Source organism: Panicum hallii, chromosome 2, assembly GCF_002211085.1.
Source record: "Panicum hallii strain FIL2 chromosome 2, PHallii_v3.1, whole genome shotgun sequence".
Classification (NCBI taxonomy): Eukaryota; Viridiplantae; Streptophyta; class Magnoliopsida; order Poales; family Poaceae; genus Panicum; species Panicum hallii.
Genome location: NC_038043.1, coordinates 47,277,732 through 47,295,803, shown reverse-complemented (window position 1 = coordinate 47,295,803; position 18,072 = coordinate 47,277,732). Strand labels below are relative to the sequence as shown.

Below are 18,072 nucleotides of genomic sequence, written 5' to 3'. Positions count from 1 at the left end.
TTGCAGGCAGGGGAGCAGGCTCGCGGCTGACCCCTTGGTCGCCCGAGTGCTCATCAACCGAATTCTTGACTGTCTCAACTACTTCTTTGACTTCCCGCACAGAAAACAACTCGGTTTGCGGCTCCTCCGAGTGGTTTTGTACGCAGACGACCGTCTTGACTATTTCTTCAAGTTCCTGCATAGAAAACAACTCGGTTTGCAGCTCCTCTCAGTGGTTTTCAACGCAGACCTGTGCCATGAACAGGCACGACTCTTCTTCCGCCTGGGCCAGGTGCACTTGCCCCTTCTTGGGCTGTTGGCACTCACATTCCCAATGGCCAACACGGCCACAGTTGTGGCAGGTGTCATCGCGCGGTGGCTTCCTCACCTCACCGCCGTTGACTTCTTTCTTCTTTGGAGCCGGCGGGCGCCACCGCTGACTCCTCTTGCCTCCGGACTTGGACAGGCCCTCACTCGACTCACGATCTCGCCGACCCGACACATCAGCATGCAATAGCTTGCTTGAGTTGCGATTTGAGTCGGCGCGGTTCATGCGGTCCTCTTGCGCCTTCAGGCGCCCAGTCACCTCTTCTAGCGAGAAGGAGGAGATGTCCAGCAGTGTCTCGATGGACGTCACCAGATGGTCGAACCGAGGTGGAACCGACCGTAGGAGTTTTTCCACTACTCGCTACTCCTCTATCTTTTCACCCAGCTCCTCCAGGTTGATCGGTCATGAAATCGATACCCCATGCAAAGAAATAGCTAAATTCCTGGATTTTCTGCAGTTCCAATAGAAAGATAGCGTGGTTGACCAGTATCCATATTGGACGAGCCTCAGTAGAATGGAGTAGCTAAAAGACGCAACCATTCTCTAATGGGTATGCTGAGAAGTATGACAAGTTACTCAACCTTACCGATAAGCTTGTGGGTGGAGGCGTTAAAAAACCGCCATTCATATTCTCAATCGAGTACCAAGTGAGTCGGTGCCCAAAACACCGTATAAGTTTTTTAGCTGAGGCTAAAGTATTTAACCTAAATGTTGAAAAGCTAGATCTCAAGACAGTAAGTTGCCATTTCATTGGCTATCTAGATAAGTCGAAAGGTTATCATTTTTTCTTGGAGGATGAGATGACCAGGGGGGAGCATGGTACCCCGAGAAGTTAGCCTTAAGGAGAAGCGGGTACACTCGCCCACTCCGATGATTCAGGAACTGTTGTTAGTTCTCCTGTGGCGACAACGAATGAGGAACCTGTCCTTCAGGAGCCTGTAGAAAATGTTGTCTCATATGAGAAAGAGCTGCAACAGCCCCATATGGAGGGTGTGTCATAGGTTGAGGTCCTAGAAGGTCTCAAAGAGTTAGAAAAGTCCATGCTAACAAGGAAATTCAAATGGAGGGTGATCCCACCTCATTTGAAGCCATAAGAAGCACTCATTCGCAGAAATGGCTTGAAGCCATGCGAGATGAAATGAGGTCTTTAAGTACCAACAATGTTTGGGACTTGGAAGATATTCATAAAGGAGCCAAGACAGTAGGCTACAAATAGGTCTACAAAGCAAAAATATGACTCCAAAGGGAATGTTGAAAGATAGAAAGCGCGACTTATGGTGAAAGGATTCATGCAAAGAGAAGGAATAGATTATAATGAGATATTTTCTCCAGCCCTACGCAAGGATTCTTTTAGAATTATGATGGCGTTAGTGGCGCGTTATGATTTAGAGTTACATCAGATGGATGTAAAGACGGCATTCCTTAACGGGGATTTGTATGCAAATGTTCACATGGCGCAACCCAATGATTTTGTCGTGGAAGGAAAAGAACGTATGAGATGCCGCCTGAAGAAATCCATTTATGGATTAAAATAAGCTTCCGGACAATGGTATTTAAAGTTTGATGAAATGATAAGGGCATTTGGGTTTTTAAGGAGAATGAAAAGAACAATTGCGTTTATGCAAAGATTAAGAACGGAAAATTCATTTTACTCGTCCTGTATGTGGATGACATCTTACTCGTTAGTAGTGATGTTAATCTGCTTTTGGAGAAGAAGTTTTGTCCTCGAATAATGGTATGAAAAATCTAGGTGAAGCTTCTTTTGTTTTAGGAATTGAAGTTCACCGAGAAAGAAGAAAAGAGGTATTAAGACTATCGCAAAAGACATATTTAGAAGAGATTCTAAAGAAATATAGTATGCATGCGAGTAAATCTATGCTTGCTTCTATAGTCAAGGGTAATGGATTTGGGAAATCTCAATATCCTAGAAATCAGGAAGTGATCGATTAAATGTAATGTGCATCAGCAGTCGAAGCTTAGAGAGTGCTCAAGTAAGAACTTACCCTGACGTAGGTTAAGTATCCGGGAAGTTTTGGCATAAGTCCAATCCAGCTATAGATCACTAGAATGGAGTTAAGAATATCTTGCAATTTTGCAAAGTATGACAGGCCTCATGCTAAGTTAAGAAGACTCTTGAATAGTTGTGAGTAGAAAGATAGAGCTTTTGCGAAATGTGTAGTAAAATCCACAGTAGTTGCTAACATTCGCAGTTTGAAGTTTTATTGTGGAAAATCTCCAAACAAAACAATTAGACAGTTGCGGCATCACCAGTGATGCATACCTATAGTATAACATGATGTGAGGCCACCAAGCAGGCACTTAAAATTGATAAAGTCATGCCTGAAATTAAGTATTTCGCTCCCATGACAACAAGTCAAGTGTGCTGCCAAACACATTGACATCAAGAGATACATTGTCAAGGAGAAAATCCAGAATCATAATGAAAGTATTGAACGTATAAGAACCAAGTAAGCGCTTGCGGATCTGCTCACCAAAAGCTTACCGCCGAATGTATTCAGAGAACAATCAGTCGACATAGGTCTATGGTAGAGCCTATGATTTCTGGTTTACAAAGGGGCCTAGTGTTTATTTTGAGATGGATGGGTGTATTGTAGTCGTTGCGTCTGATGATAGGAAGTAACTGTCATGATGCAGCATGCTCTATATAATAATTCATTGAGAAGTAGACGTGAAATACAAGTAATAAGTATGAAAGTATAAGATGAGATCAAGGGGGGAATGTTAGTGTTGATCTCATCCGACTCGGTCCAACGACCGAGTCAAACCCCTTGATCGCGCCCTGATCGGGGGCGCCCAACCCAAACACGGTTGGTGGGCTCCGGTCGTGCAATGCTATAAGTACGAGGTGGGGGCCATGGGGGCAGGAAGCCAAGGTTCGCCGTGCTTCAAACCCACCTGTCAAACCCTAACCCGATCTGAGAGGGAGCGCTGAGAGCGACGGGAAGGGCCGCCAGCCTCTGCGTCGCGTCGCCGATGTCTATGCTGCACTGTCACTCGCTGCTACCCCTACATTGACACTCGCCGCCGCCACCATTGCCACCGACCTCGCCGCCGCCTCTGCACCGAGCTGCTGACACGACATCGACGCCGACACCTTAGCCGCGTCCACAACTCCGGCTCGACTCGGCCAACCCCGTCACCGCCTTGCCGACAACGTCGACACTGCCATGGTGTCTTCCTCCGCTAAGCCCGATGGTCGATCTAGCTTCTCCTCTCTCTTTCCTCCCTCTCTCTCAGATCTCGATGTTGTACCCACTGTTGTAACTTAGAGCTCACGTAAATACCCGCTGATGTATGAGCTAGAGGTTCTGATATTCCTATCACGTTATACAGCCAATTCAAGGAGGCCAGGTAGGGATCACTCTCCTGGGCTGGTGGCACGAGCCTGCCACCAACACATCACGGGATGCAGCTGCGGCGTCGAGGATGAATGACTTTCGCTTCGGATGGTCAGTAGCCCTGAACTGTAATCATCTATTCCTGTCAGCATTACTCATTACAGTTACAGCAGTATTCAGTATTCACCATAAGTGCTGAACTGCAGTCATTAGCTCGTTTTACTCTGTTAGCACCGGGCAGCTTTCAGTTTGTCACAGTTACAGCACACTACGGAAATTCACCGTCAATCCACCTCATGTGGAATTGAAACAGGTTCATGCATCCGTTATTGTTCGGGGACTACCGCCGGTGATGAGGGGCAGGGTGGGCGACCGGCTGCCGCGTCCATCCGCGGAGTCGGCGGCAATGCGCGCGGGTCCTTCGACTTCGTCGGCTTCAACCACTACCTCGTCCTACGAGTCCGATCGTAGATGCGGCCGTCCAGAGTAACGAACCCTGAACCCCTGTCCGATTCATGCACACGTGTTGTCTCAGCGAAGCAACAGTCCCTGTTAGTCGTCTGACGAAGAGAAAGTTGCTGCATTGCGTAGCTGAACCATTTTGTGCTCTCCTGATGCAGATCCACTCCAGGCCATCACGGAGGTAGTACTACGTGTCTAGGAGTCGGTGTAAAGAAAGTTTTCAACTTTGACCCTGTTCGTTTCCTACCCTCTAAAATTTTAGACCCATCACATCAAAAAGAATCTTGCTATTTAGAAGTATTAAATAAAATCTGTTTATAAAACTTTTTGCACAGCTGGGTGCTAATTCGCGAGACAAATTTAATGAGCCTAATTAATCCATAATTTGCCACAGTGATGCTACAGTAATCATCCGCTAATCATGGACTAATATACCTCATTAGATTCGTCTCGCGAATTAGCACTGGGTTCTGCGATTAGTTTTGTAATTATACTTTATTTAACACTTCTAAATGACAAGATTGTCTTTGATGTGACCTCTCTAAATTTTAGATCCCAGGAAACGAACACACCCTTTGTAAACAGATTTCTTCTCGTGACACTGACACTGACGCTGAAATGTGCAGGGCCACATCGAGTCTCCCCCAGTTTTAAACTCTGGCCCGCACCAGCCCAGGCGTAGGGGCCTGTTTAGTTCCTTCCGCTAAAGGAAAAAAAAATATAAATGCAAAGATGCCAAAGGAATCTTACTAATTTGAAATACTAAATAAAGTCTATTTATAAAACTTTTTGCATGTATGGGTTGTAAATCGCGAGACGAATCTAATGAGCCTACTTAATCCATGTTTGCAACAGTGATGCTACAGTAACCATCCGCTAATTATTGTTTAATCATGGATTAATTAGCATCATTAGATTCATCTCGTGATTTACAACTCATCCATGCAAAAAGTTTTGTAAATAGACTTCATTTAGTACTTCAAATTGATAAGATTTCTTTGTAAAAGAAAATTTTGCGTTTTTGCAAACTGATCTAAACAGTCCCTAGGTACCAGAAGTTGGGTCCAGCTGTTCCGGCCCGTACGCCAGCCTCCGCCGACGTCGTGCATGACCGCCGCGAAGCAGCGACCGCTTTGTTCGTTTGCCGAGCTTCCCGGCTTCTCGAGAGATTCCGCGACCGCTCTGCACCGATCTGACGGCGACGGCTCGGAGAATTAGCAGCGACCAGAGGATCCATGGAAACACATCAGTGAACAGCAGAAGTCCTCACCCACCCGCTCACCAGTCACCACCACCGCGCGGCGGGAGCAGCCGGTCGCTTGCTCTCCGCAGAGCAGAGGCATGGCGCCGACGCTCAACAGCTTCCCCGTGCTCCGACGAAGCCGAGCGCAGCGGATGCGGCGGCTGCTCTTCTTCTTGCTTGCCGTCGTCGTCGTGTCAAGGAGCGCCTCCGCGATCACCCGGCGCGACTTCCCCGAGGGGTTCGTCTTCGGCGCTGGGTCATCGGCTTTCCAGGTACCGCCGTATATTCAGACTCCAATCCTGCATACTTCAAGTCGAGCACTCGAGCTCCGTCGAATCCGTGGAAGTTTTCGCGATGCTGTTCTGCTGCCTGAATTTGTGATGCTAGGGGATTATATTCAGTGGGGAGTTTCGAGATTTTCTGAAGAAAAAAAGTCCCAAACGTGGAGGATATCATCATTGCCATAAAATTTCAAAGCGAAAATTTAACGATATGAAATTGACAACCTACGGGGAGAAGATATTAAAAAAAACATAGGACACGTGCTAAATCTGTCCTTTTCTTTACTTTTGCCGAACAAAGTCACTGAGAAGGGAGTCCCCATCCGTTTCTTTGTTATTAGAAACCGGTCATTATAAGTTGCATTTTTTATGCTGCATAGTTTCATGCAAGGGGTCATGTACTAAATTCGTAGGGTTTTTTTCCGACTCGACTAAGACCGTGTCATCAAAATTGACGCCATAAGTTGGCTACCATCAGCGAACATTACGTCATTACCACATTTTTTTTATTGATCTCAGAAAAATAATCTTACCATCGGTACAGTTATGAATTAAATGAAACTTGGTCACATTTGCCTGAACCACGGTACGGCGATATTTGGCTGCTAACCAAACAATGTCGGTGTTTCGATCACCAGCTAATAATTTGCGTTGCGCTCTTTAGTAGTTTGATGGCTAAAAATCGAAATCGAAAGTAAGGATTTAGACTGGTTCGGACGAATGCCCTACATCCACTTTGGGGCGGTGATCATCAGGGGTGGGTCCAGGATCCGGAGAATGGGTATTCAAAATTTCAAAGGGCAAATTTTTTTGACAGTATAAATCTTAGATTTTTGCATCACATAGTACTAATTCTATAATATATACAAAGATAAAATGTAGAATTATGCATTGAATCATAGACTCATTAATTTCATCTGAACTTGAAATTGTTTAACATAAAGTACAATAAATCACTTAGGTTTCAGAGTATTATTTACAAACACAAAACAATAATATGTTGAAATAGGAATCCAATTATCAAAATTAAATTACAACTAGACATTTGCCACGCCCTTTGGCGCCCATAGGGCCGGTGAGCTGATTATGCAAAAAAGAACAAACAATAAAAGGGTGCTTAACTGCTTATGTTTGATAAATATCTTGTCTATATTAGTACCTTCTCTCCAAGGTTTCATCACTTTGCATAGTATTTTATTTGTATATCCTTAGCACTCTATAAATAATTAATTATTGACCTTTGAGAATTTATTTTAGAAATTGGTGGTAGTCTATCTCTCTTTCTCTTGCTTATTCTCTATTGCATAGCTTTGTCATTTTTTGAGACAGTCGCTAATTTGCATGTAATCAAAATGAAATTCATAATTTTTATTCTACAAACTCGTCAAGTATAGAGGTATTTAGGGCATGTTAGCTAATTAAATCAGTAAGGGAAATGAGGTTAGATAAATTGAATTTTTTGTCAGTTAGTCAGATGATAGCTATTTCTATCTCTGTTCTTTTACTGTGTCTAACTGTCTGTGCCACGAGCACAGTTTCGGTCATTCAGTGAGCAGCAAGGGCAGGAAGGCCCAATCGCCAATTGGGCCACTTCGTTACTGGGCCAGGAGCGGGTGGGGAGGGAGAAGTGGGCTGGTCATTGGTTTGGGCTGGTTCACTTGAATTGCATGTTAGTATGTGTCATTTTTTGTTATTTGAATATATATACACAGTATATATGATGTATACAAAACTTTTTGACAAAAATAATGGGTATTCAACTGAATACCCTTTAAATTGAAGTGGGCCTTCCCATGGTGATCTTCGTGTTCCTCGTGTCCGTGTTGGTTGCTTACAACAGGACGCTCGCAAGTGGTGCTTGTGTGTGTGTCATTGCAAGAGAGAAGGAAGGCACACCTCCGCCTTTTATATATATATATGATAGGCTGGGCTACATTGCGTGAGAGAGGGGGTGTCTTCCCACTATAGGTTGGCTGCCGTACACATGTCCTGCCCGGGACCCACGTCCGATCATGCCTTGCCGCTCACAGAAGTCAAGTTGTTCCGCCCGATCCGCGGTGCTGCCTGACACATCCTTGATCTTGCTCACCATCCCTGTGGCAGTAGATGGTGCCGTCGTCCTTGCGGCACGCTTCCCGAGTGCGCCGGAAGCGGGCCTCTCATCGGGCCGGCAGACCCCAACCTCCCCCTTGCCAGTCAGTCAGAAGGTCAGGTGCCTCGGTGGTGGTGGCCGTCGGGTTCGTGGCGGGGCCCACTAGCTCGGCGGACCTGCCTTCCCCTACGCCTGATGGCGGAGGGCGACCCGGTACGGTCCGTCACATCGTGCTGACAGAGAGGGGGTGCGACCGGCGTGAGCGCCGGTCGCAGCGTCACGATGGCCCGCTGGACTCGGGACGCCTGTCGGTCCTCCGGTCCGTAGATGGCGCTCCTACCCTGGCTGTCGGGGGAGGGATGCGCGTGCACATCTTGTTAGATCTTGAGAGGTTAATGCCTCTTTGCGCCTTCCTCAGGAAATACCGCGCCGGGCTCCCCCTAGGGGCTGGCTTGGCTTTCCCGCCCCCCGCGGCGGTGCGGTGGGTCGGGAGAGCCCCACGTGGCTCACGCCCTACCACTCCTGGGCCGTGGTGTCTTCGTTTGCTGACGGGCCGGCATTGGCTAGGTTTTGGCGTCCCACCGGGCCGGATCGCCTGATGGCATCCGGCTAACCTCTGCTTAGGCCCCTAAGGGCCACGCTTTAGGGTACCATGATCCATAGCCCCGTCACCAAGAGCGCCTATCATTTTCATGTAGAATGGGTCAAGTAGTCCAATAGAAAAGGAACTTTTACTTCCGGTAATTCTGTGCTGAAGAGCTAAATTTTGAACATATTAGGTGGAAGGGGCAGCTGCAGAGGATGGAAGGTCTCCCAGCATTTGGGACACCTTCACCCATGAGGGTACATGATCGATCCAAATGATCTATTCTCTTCAGATAACTGCTAATACACTTTGAAGAATTGCAAGGTTCGTGTTGCGCTTCAAATCATGCTCGAGCTTGAAGGTTTTGAATTTTATATGTAAATGATAGGTTATTCGTACGATGGATCCACTGCAGATGTTTCAGCAGATCAGTATCACCACTACAAGGTTTGTATCGTGCGTCCGCAGTAAAAAGTTCGGTTATTTTGCAATCTTTGATTAACCAAAGTTTCGACTCTGATTCGATGTCAGGAAGACGTAAAGCTTATGCATGCGATGGGTTTAGACGCGTACAGATTCTCAATTGCTTGGCCCAGGCTTATTCCTGGTAGGTACAACGTACAAACAGAGTAGTAATGTTATTTTCCAAAACGTGCAGTACTAGATATATTCCTGAAAATTTCTGATACCACATTGTGTAGATGGAAGAGGAGAGATCAACCCAAAAGCTTTGGAATACTACAACAATCTCATAGACGAACTGATACTCTACGGTATATGTTTGCTCTTTTTTAGTTATTATTAGTTCTGGCATTGCAGTTCAACACTTCTGTCGTAAAACTGAAGTACTGACCCCCAACATTGACTTGATGTTCTGTCTTCTGTTCCCTTTTTCTTTTCCAGTAAAAATCAATTTTCTTTTTCTGACAGTTCTGACTAATCCGGCTCCATTTCCTGTCATGTTTGTAGGGATTGAGCCTTATGTCACCATCTACCATTTTGATCTTCCTCAGGTCCTTCAGGATGAATACGGTGGACTCCTCAGCCCCAGATTCATGTAAGGGCAATCTTCAGGCCTCGTTTTCATCAAAAAAAAAAACGTTCAATCCTCCTGAAACAAATCTGGCCATGACAAAGTTCAGATCATGATCGAGCTGAAAGTTGCTTCCAACATGTGTTGCAGAGAAGACTACACTGCATTTGCGGAAGTCTGCTTCAAGAACTTCGGGGACAGGGTGAAGCACTGGGTCACCGTCAACGAGCCCAACATTGAGCCCATCGGCGGCTACGACAACGGATCCCAGCCGCCGCGGCGCTGCTCCTATCCCTTCGGCGAGAACTGCACCGGTGGTAACTCGTCGACGGAGCCGTACATCGCCGCGCACCACCTCCTCCTTGCGCACGCCTCTGCAGTGTCCTTGTACAGGAACAAGTACGAGGTATCTCTCTTCAGACACGCTTTCACTGTCCGAACACATGCCAAGAATTGCTGAATAAACGAATGGTACCTGAACATTGAATTGACTGTTACACAGCCGATTCAAGGAGGCCACATAGGGATCACTCTCCTGGGCTGGTGGCACGAGCCTGCCACCAACACGTCGCGGGATGCAGCTGCTGCGTCGAGGATGAACGACTTTCACATCGGATGGTCAGTAGCACTGAACTGCTATCATCTATTCCTGCCAGCATTACAGTTACAGCAGTATTCAGTATTCAGTTATTCACCACAAGTGCTGAACTGCAATTACCTGCTCCTGTTACTCTGTTAGCACCGGGGCAGCTTGCAGTTTGTTATAGTTACAGCACAGTACAGCAGAAATTCACCACCATGTGGAAGTGAAACAGGTTCATGAACCCGTTGGTGTACGGGGACTACCCGCCGGTGATGAGGAGCAGGGTGGGCGACCGGCTGCCGCGTCTATCCGCGGAGGAGTCGGCGGCAGTGCGCGGGTCCTTCGACTTCGTCGGCTTCAACCACTACCTCATCCTACGGGTCCGATCGTCCGGGGAGGAGGAGGATTCCGGCCAGAGATCGAGGGACTACTACGTTGATGCGGCCGTTCAGAGTAAAGAACCCTGAATCACTCACTGTTCGATTCACGCACACATGTAGACTTGTAGAGTTGATGCCTCAGCGAAGCAAGAGAAACTTGCTGCATTGCGTAGCTGAACCATTTGTGCTCTCCTGATGCAGATCCACTCCAGGCCATCACGGAGGTAGTACATGCCAAGCAGTGGGTGTACAGAGTTTCCAGCAGATGTAGCACACCAATTTGTAAAAATTTCTTCCTGTGACACTGACACTGATACTGACATGTACAGGGCCACGTCGAGTCTCCCCCATGGGCGCTGGGGAAGCTACTGGAGCACCTGAAGGTGAACTACGGCAACCCTCCCGTCGTCATCCACGAGAATGGTAGGCGCAGGAACACCTGGGAAAAAATAGTTCTGATGATAGGTTACGCTACTCATTGTGACTGAACGAACTGCTGGTGTTGTTGCACGGTGGTTCAGGGGTAGGAGACGCCCCCGACGGCACGCCGGCCGCGATCGAGTACGACGACGAGTTCAGGTCCGAGTTCCTGCAGAGCTACCTGGAGGTTCTCTACCAGTCCATACGGTGCGTCGTGCGAGTCCAGACATGTTTGCCTCATTTTGTTTTTTTCTGAAGAAGAGGAGGAAAAACTCAATCGTGGCGGCGGTGCGTGCAGGAACGGGTCGGACGCGCGGGGGTACTTCGTGTGGTCGTTCCTGGACGTGTTCGAGTTCATCTTCGCCTACAGGCTGCGCTTCGGGCTGTGCGGCGTGGACATGGCCGCCGCGGCGCGCACGCGGTACACGCGGAGCTCCGCGCGCTGGTACGCCGGCTTCCTCCGCGGCGGCGAGCTCCGGCCGCCGCCGCCTCTTCCCGCCAGGCCGTACGTCGCCGCGTGAGGAGTCATCGTCAAATCAAAAGATAAAAAGGATACAGAGGTCACTCGAGACGAGTCGAGAATAAAAGATTCGTGCAGGCACGAACCACGTCTGATGACGTCGTCTCAGGTGCACCTGTACTAGTACTACGCTTGCGGCTTGCATGAACAACCCTCAGCTGCAAATAAAGAAGCAGTACAAGTTCATCGAAATTGTTGTTTCTGCTTGCGACTTTGCTTTTTTTCGCGAACGTGCCTTGGCACGTATGAAGTTTGCGACTTTGCTTGGATCGAGACTTCAGATCGCAGCGGAGTAGTCACCACTCATCAGTGAAGTCACGATTCTTGTCGTCCATGACTTGATCCATACGTATCCTAGTTGAAAAACCAGGCAGCTATGCAGCTAGACCGATGCGACAGTGCATTCCCGTGGTCGCACGCAGGCGTAGCGGATCTGAGCGTGGAAAATTTGTGCTCCGTCTTTCTAGATGCAAGCTGGATGAAACGAGCGAAGTCCCGATCAGAAAAGGAGAGGCCACGAGCCGGAGACATGGTTGCCAATTTGAGTTGAGTATCTCTGTGTGTCTCTCGAAGAGACCGGGGGCGCCGCGCCACCTGCACTGAAGTGCGCGCGCCCAGTCGCTGTGCACTCGATGCGCAGGGGGATCGATCGCGATCGGCTAGCAGGCGCTGGAAGGTTTTGCGGCAGAAATCAGCATGTGGTAGTAACCAGAGGGGACGCACGACGGCAGGCACCGCACACGGGGCGGGGCCGAGCCCGAGTCGAGCAGGCGGGCACGCACACGGGGCAGCGCGAGCCGGCCAAACGCATGGGTCGCGCGCGCGAAAGGGAGGGCACGAGGCCGGAGGGACGGCGAGGCCCGGTGTCCCCACGTGCCGCGCCCCGGGCACGGCAGCTCGCGGCTGCCGCCTCCCTCCGACGCGCGGGGCCGCGTCACGGTCACACACAGTGGCCGTCGCGCCTCGGACGTCAGCGACGACATCCGCACGGGGCGGGGCCACGGAACGGAACCGGCCAATTCGCCAGTCGCCACCGAGGACGGCCGGCCCCCGGGCCCAGGCTGACGCCGCGTATAAAACCGTCCTCCCCGCGCGGCCGGCCGAGGAGAGAGACACGAGGCCGGCGACGCGCGCTTGGACTTGACTCGACTGAGCACGATGGGGAAGGCGCTCGGCTGCGCTGCTCTCCTCATCCTAGCGGCCGTCGCGCCGGCCGCGCTCGCGGAGGCGGTCACCCGGGCCGACTTTCCCCCGGGATTCGTCTTCGGCGTCGGCTCCTCGGCCTACCAGGTACGCTGCGCAAAGCTCGCTATAGGCCATAGCCTCATGTCATGACTCATGACCCGATCGAGGAGTCGGTCAGTCCGGTTTCCAGGGCGGATGTGTGCTGGTGTTTTCCGTTTGATCCGTGGCTTGTTAGCCGCCACCCAATTCTGGGATGAGGCTATCCATCCATGTAGCGAATCCTTAGCCGATTGTTCGGAGCGCGCGCGCGTAGCAAGCGGAACCAACCTGCTCTGTAAACTAGATACGCAGGAATGATCTGAGTAGCCAGTAATCTGAAAGCGTTTCCGTCAGAAATAAGCCCCCCCACCACCCCCCACCCCCCCCCCCCCCCCGAAACCCCAAAACACTCACACCCCCAGCAGGACAGGACGACAGTAAACCCACCTACGATTTCATTCGTACGGGATTTGGCGTTCTTGATCACCAGGATCGAGGGGGTTAGACGGTTAGTCTGCAGTCGAGGAGGGGTTTTGTTTTGGGTTCGATACGATCTAGCTGGTTTGCTTTCAGTCGTCCTGCAGATCACTTGTTTACCACTCTTCTAGTAGTGCAATTGTCCTACCTAATCCGAAACAAAATCAACCCAAGATATCGGTTTAATTTGTAGTTTGTGACACGCTCAGCCCGCACATTTGACAATTGCTTTTCCTTAGTGTATAAAATATAGTGGTAAGCAATGCCGTATAAAAAAATACTTCCGTGCATCGTACTTGTCAAGTCTTAAAATTCAAAAAGTGTCATGCACGAGTATTTCGAATGCAAGGCAAACTTGCCCCAACCCCCCGAAAAAAATCCAAGCTGGAATTTTGCTTTCGTGTTCAAATTTTCAGAAAAAAAAACTGGAGTGGTTTTAACGTTTCGATTCCAGACCACTACCTGCGTCTGCGTGCCTCTCTTTTCCTGCTATCTCCCTCGATCAATTCAAGACCACACTTTTCCTCCTTTTCTCCCACTACGACGTCATCCAGTCACTGTCTTCGTTGGAATGTCGTCATGCCCAGAAACCGATCGCTGCCTCCGTCTGAAGTGAAGGAACCTTTCCGATGTAGCACAAAATACCCGAAAAAAAAAGGTCACGGAACCTGGAGAATTGTCCTGGAGACCTTTCGCCCCCCTGCTTTTCCCCCTCTCCTGATTTCCACTCGTGGTGGACCTGGACTAGGGCTCTGATTTGCGCTCTGACGATTTGTTTTCTGAACTACGTAGTAGGCTACCTCGAACATGCGAACAACAGACAACAGATAAACTAGTTTACTCCGTTTTCATCGACCAAGGCTCCAAAGCAGACGGCGGCAGAAGTCCATTCACTCCATCTCCCATCTGGTCTCTTTTGATTAACAAACTACTCCGATCGCAGCGCCCGCTTCTTGTGCAACAAGAAGAGCCCGTGCTCCTTCTAGAAGCTTAGATTCAGTTGCTGTACTCTGACCGGGACATTTGCCTGACTGTACTGCTCTCCGTTGGTAGAACCCGTACTCTACTTGTCTCTTGTCATCTAGCAGGTGAGAGCCTCAGAGGTCACAAGAAACAATGGCCACAGGCCACAGCTGTTGGTGGTTGCCGCTCTTCCACTAGAGCTAGAGTTTACCGAGAAATCAGGACATGGTTGCAAATGGACTTCAACAAGCTACATGCCTATATGTCGTCTTCCAGCCTTTTGTTTTCTTTCCCGTTTTGCTTTCCACTTTTCAGCTAGATGCCATTGGATTGCTGGTTGGTCTTGTGGCTGCTATTTCAGCCTGGTAGTTTTGTTGAACTGTCTTAATCTGTGTAATCTGCAATTCATTCATGCCATTTGAAAGACTTTGGCGTAGATGGCCTGGAATTCTGATGCTGGAAGAGTTTCACTGGGTTACGGTTCTCACTTCTCACCAGTCACTATTTTGGGTTAAATAAAGATTTGTAAACGGATCGTGCTCTTAGTAGTATGGTATTGTTCTGAGGGAAAACTGTCAATTTTATAACAGCAGAGTACATGGAAGTGTCCTGGTTGGAAGAGTAGTTAGAATACAGAAAAAATCACTTTTCAACTCATACAAAATGTCTAATAACCTATTTTTATTTCACCTAAAAAACTAGTTTATGTTTACTGAGCTGGTCACCTGATCTAGTTTATGTTTACTGAGCTGGTCGCCGGATTAGTGCAGGTTGAAGGTGCAGTTGCAGAGGATGGAAGGAAGCCTAGCATCTGGGACACATTCACGCATGGAGGTTAGTTTGATCTTTGGTGGTCAGTGATTCAAAATCTATTATGTACTTTGGCTTCTTAATTCTAACAAGATCTTGCTGAAATTTCACAGGCTATTCCATTGACAATGCGACAGGTGATGTAACTGCAGACCAGTACCACAAGTACAAGGTAAGTTGTCAAGCAAAAGTGCTTCTAAAACAATTTTTTCAGATGGAAAAGCCTCAGAACTAACAGAGATGGGTTTTTTACGTTTGACGACAGGAAGATGTAAAGCTTTTGCATGAGATGGGTGTCGATGCATACAGGATGTCAATTGCCTGGCCTCGACTTATTCCTGGTAAGGCCTGCCTTGCATACAGTATCAAACTATCAATAAATCCACTGAACCGCTACATATATAGAAAGCTTGTTTCAGAAATTTTGGCCCCTATTTGTTTCCTTTGTGTGATGCCTTTTTCAAAAATTTAACTTGGCCCATGGCCTGACTGGTTCGGTTGCTAATAATTTGTTCCATTGTAACCCCCATTTAGATGGTCGGGGAGCTGTCAATCCGAAGGGACTGGAGTACTACAACAATCTAATAGATGAACTCCTTAGTTACGGTATTTATCTTTGCTACTTTTACCAGTCTGATCTATTACTAAATTACCTAATTGTTCAACATATGATGCAATTTTCTCTGTTTATGTAGGAATACAACCTCATGTAACGATCTATCATTTCGATTTTCCTCAGGCTCTTCAAGATGAGTACAACGGACTGCTTAGTCCTAGATTCATGTACTTTCTCATTGCCTCCTACTAACTCTTAACCTTACTGCAGCTACACCTACGAGAGATGAGGTAACCCCCATTTATGTCACTTTGGTGCAGAGAGGACTTCACAGCGTATGCAGATGTGTGCTTTAAGAACTTTGGCGACAGAGTGAAGTACTGGAGCACCGTCAATGAGCCTAACATTGAACCAATTGGCGGATACGACCAAGGAATCAACCCGCCACGGCGATGCTCATACCCCTTTGGCTTTGCCTGTGAGGAAGGCAACTCCACCACAGAGCCATACATAGTAGCACACCACCTTCTGCTTGCACATGCCTCGGCAGTGTCCCTATATAGAGAGAAGTACCAGGTTTGAGTTATTGTCATACCCTTTTATAGCACAACTGCCATTATTTTAGGATGAAGCATTTTTGCAGACATCATATTTTGTTTTGTTCCTCTCTGATCAGGCTGAGCAAGGAGGACGAATTGGACTAACTTTGCTTGGTTGGTGGTATGAGCCCGCAACGGAAACTCCTGATGATATAGCAGCAGCTGCAAGGATGAATGACTTCCACATTGGATGGTTAGGTCCACTCTGAATCTCAACTCTCATGCAAACAACTATCTTGTGTCACAACATGTAGACATGTATTGTTCATAATCATAATACAGGTTCATGCATCCTATGGTGTATGGAGACTACCCTCCTGTGATGAGGAAGAATGTAGGGTCCAGGCTACCGTCCTTCACCGATGAAGAGAGGAAAAGAGTGTTGGGATCTTTTGATTTTGTCGGATTTAACCACTACATTGCCGTCTACGTGAAAGCTGATCTTAGCCGACTGGATCAGAAACTGAGAGATTACATGTTTGATGCGGCTGTGGCATACGACAGTAAGAACCTTAGGATTTTTTTATCATGCTTCAGAATACAATGAGAAGAATGCATAACCTAGTTCATTTTTGCAGTGCCATTCTTGAAGTCAAATAATCAGTTCCCGTTCGGGTTGACAAACGATTTTATGACATCAACCCCCTGGGCTCTGAAGAAAATGCTGAAGCATCTCCAAGTGAAATACAAAAACCCTGCTGTGATGATCCATGAAAATGGTAACTTGGGCACGATACCTTGAAATACTTTTCTATGAAATGGGTAATGTTTCATTGTACTCATATGTTACACTCATCGTGGCCACCAGGAGCTGCTGGCCAGCCTGACCCATCTGGCGCGAACACTTACGACGACGAGTTCAGGTCACAGTTCTTGCAGGATTACATCGAAGCCACACTTCATTCCATCAGGTACCGATACAGCAAGATCATTCAATTGTGCAACTGACGGTCAGGAAGCCTTCTGAAACTGATATGACAGAGCATGAAACTATCTGAAATCGATGCCATATTTGCTCTGAAATCTTATCGCCCTTTTTTCTCGAATAAATCTTATCGCTCTCTCTTGCGCACAGGAACGGATCAAACGTGCAGGGTTACTTCGTGTGGTCATTCCTGGACGTGTTCGAGTACCTATTCAGCTACCGCCTCCGGTTCGGTATCTACGGTGTCGACTTCAACTCGACTGAAAGGACAAGGTATCAGAGGCACTCGGCGAAGTGGTACTCCAGCTTCCTCCGGGGTGGCGAGCTCAGGCCGGTGGCTCTGCCTGACGGAGCTTACTCCCAGTGATCAGCACACTCCAGTGACAGGGGAGTTACTATTGATGAGCACCCTCTAGGTGAAAAGATTTTAGCACGTGTAAGCACGGGGTAGTTGGGTGGCATATATACAGTCCTTTATATGTTGGACAAATGCGGGATGAATTGAATAAGTTGATCTATGAGTACTGTCGACATGTTTCTTATTAGGGTTTTAGGATGGCAGGGTGTCAGGGTTTGGTGTACACAAAAAAGGGGATGCATTGTGTTGCTGTAAGAAACTACAGAGATTTCCCTGCTAGTTTTGCATATGGACTTAAATTTAAATGACAGATACAAAGATTTGGAGTTTGATCTATATTATTATTGTCGCATTTTGCGTTGCATACTTGCATACCTCGTTTCATACAGATGATTGTCACGACAAATAGAAGGGGAGAGGCAAGATCACATTTTTACCAAGACTCGTAAACACCAAACAAATGCATCTTTCCAGATGAATGCGTAATATACTATGCTATTATTTTTTAAAAAACAGCATGTGTTCAAGATACCATAATGATACTGAAATCAAAGTACAAGATATTCTCCCAACAATCTATGAACAAAAAGAAAATCTACACTGTTTAAGATTTGGAGTCGCAGTGCTTATCTAAGCTAGCCTTAGAAGTTTTGATTCTACCGCATTGCATACGTAAAGAACAGAACCATTAATCGAGTTTTTTTAAAAAAGGGTTAAAAAAATTTTAAATTCGAAAAAGGGGTCGCGGCTGAGAACATTTCGAAAAATGGGTGCCTCCCGCCCAATAAACGGGCGGGATGTCTCATCCCGCCCATCCAACGGGCGGGGGGTCGGCGGGGGGTCGAAAAAAATTTCGCAGGGGCCTCTTCACGAAAGTTATGCGACGTCCCGCCG

General features: G+C 47.7%; 2 protein-coding genes across 4 annotated transcripts; both read left to right on the top strand.

Moving 5' to 3' along the window:
• The first annotated feature begins 5,334 nt into the window (after positions 1–5,334).
• LOC112882888 (beta-glucosidase 32-like) lies at positions 5,335–11,458 on the top strand. 3 transcript variants are annotated; one of them, XM_025948078.1, is made up of 13 exons: positions 5,335–5,643; positions 8,524–8,587; positions 8,719–8,777; positions 8,862–8,937; positions 9,032–9,103; positions 9,300–9,387; positions 9,514–9,769; positions 9,866–9,981; positions 10,179–10,399; positions 10,528–10,593; positions 10,656–10,749; positions 10,848–10,953; positions 11,045–11,458. In XM_025948078.1, the coding sequence occupies exons 1-13, from the start codon at positions 5,470–5,472 to the stop codon at positions 11,291–11,293; spliced, it is 1,641 nt and encodes a 546-aa protein (XP_025803863.1). In that variant the 5' UTR covers positions 5,335–5,469; the 3' UTR covers positions 11,294–11,458. The 3 variants fall into 3 exon arrangements, with proteins under 3 accessions (XP_025803863.1, XP_025803865.1, XP_025803864.1); XM_025948080.1 differs by having other exon boundaries at positions 5,338–5,643; positions 10,528–10,550; XM_025948079.1 differs by lacking the exon at positions 10,528–10,593 and having other exon boundaries at positions 5,338–5,643.
• Positions 11,459–12,351: 893 nt separating this feature from the next.
• On the top strand, positions 12,352–17,508 carry LOC112882133 (beta-glucosidase 31-like). Its single transcript, XM_025947120.1, has 12 exons — positions 12,352–12,556; positions 14,701–14,764; positions 14,854–14,912; positions 15,006–15,081; positions 15,275–15,346; positions 15,436–15,523; positions 15,617–15,872; positions 15,973–16,088; positions 16,178–16,398; positions 16,474–16,614; positions 16,704–16,806; positions 16,971–17,508. Exons 1-12 carry the CDS (start codon positions 12,425–12,427, stop codon positions 17,185–17,187), a joined length of 1,545 nt encoding a protein of 514 aa, XP_025802905.1. The 5' UTR covers positions 12,352–12,424; the 3' UTR covers positions 17,188–17,508.
• Positions 17,509–18,072: the final 564 nt, after the last annotated feature.

What these genes read in the sequence shown, in the direction of transcription:
- LOC112882133 (XM_025947120.1), top strand. Translation starts at nt 12,425, where the DNA reads ATGGGGAAGGCGCTCGGCTGCGCTGCTCTCCTCATCCTAGCGGCCGTC. An exon ending in CTGGCCTCGACTTATTCCTG is followed by an intron (nt 15,082 to 15,274) that starts GTAAGGCCTGCC and finishes ACCCCCATTTAG; the next exon opens with ATGGTCGGGGAGCTGTCAAT. An exon ending in TGCGGCTGTGGCATACGACA is followed by an intron (nt 16,399 to 16,473) that starts GTAAGAACCTTA and finishes TCATTTTTGCAG; the next exon opens with TGCCATTCTTGAAGTCAAAT.
- LOC112882888 (XM_025948078.1), top strand. Translation starts at nt 5,470, where the DNA reads ATGGCGCCGACGCTCAACAGCTTCCCCGTGCTCCGACGAAGCCGAGCG. An exon ending in CTGGGTCATCGGCTTTCCAG is followed by an intron (nt 5,644 to 8,523) that starts GTACCGCCGTAT and finishes TGAACATATTAG; the next exon opens with GTGGAAGGGGCAGCTGCAGA. An exon ending in TGTACAGGAACAAGTACGAG is followed by an intron (nt 9,770 to 9,865) that starts GTATCTCTCTTC and finishes ACTGTTACACAG; the next exon opens with CCGATTCAAGGAGGCCACAT.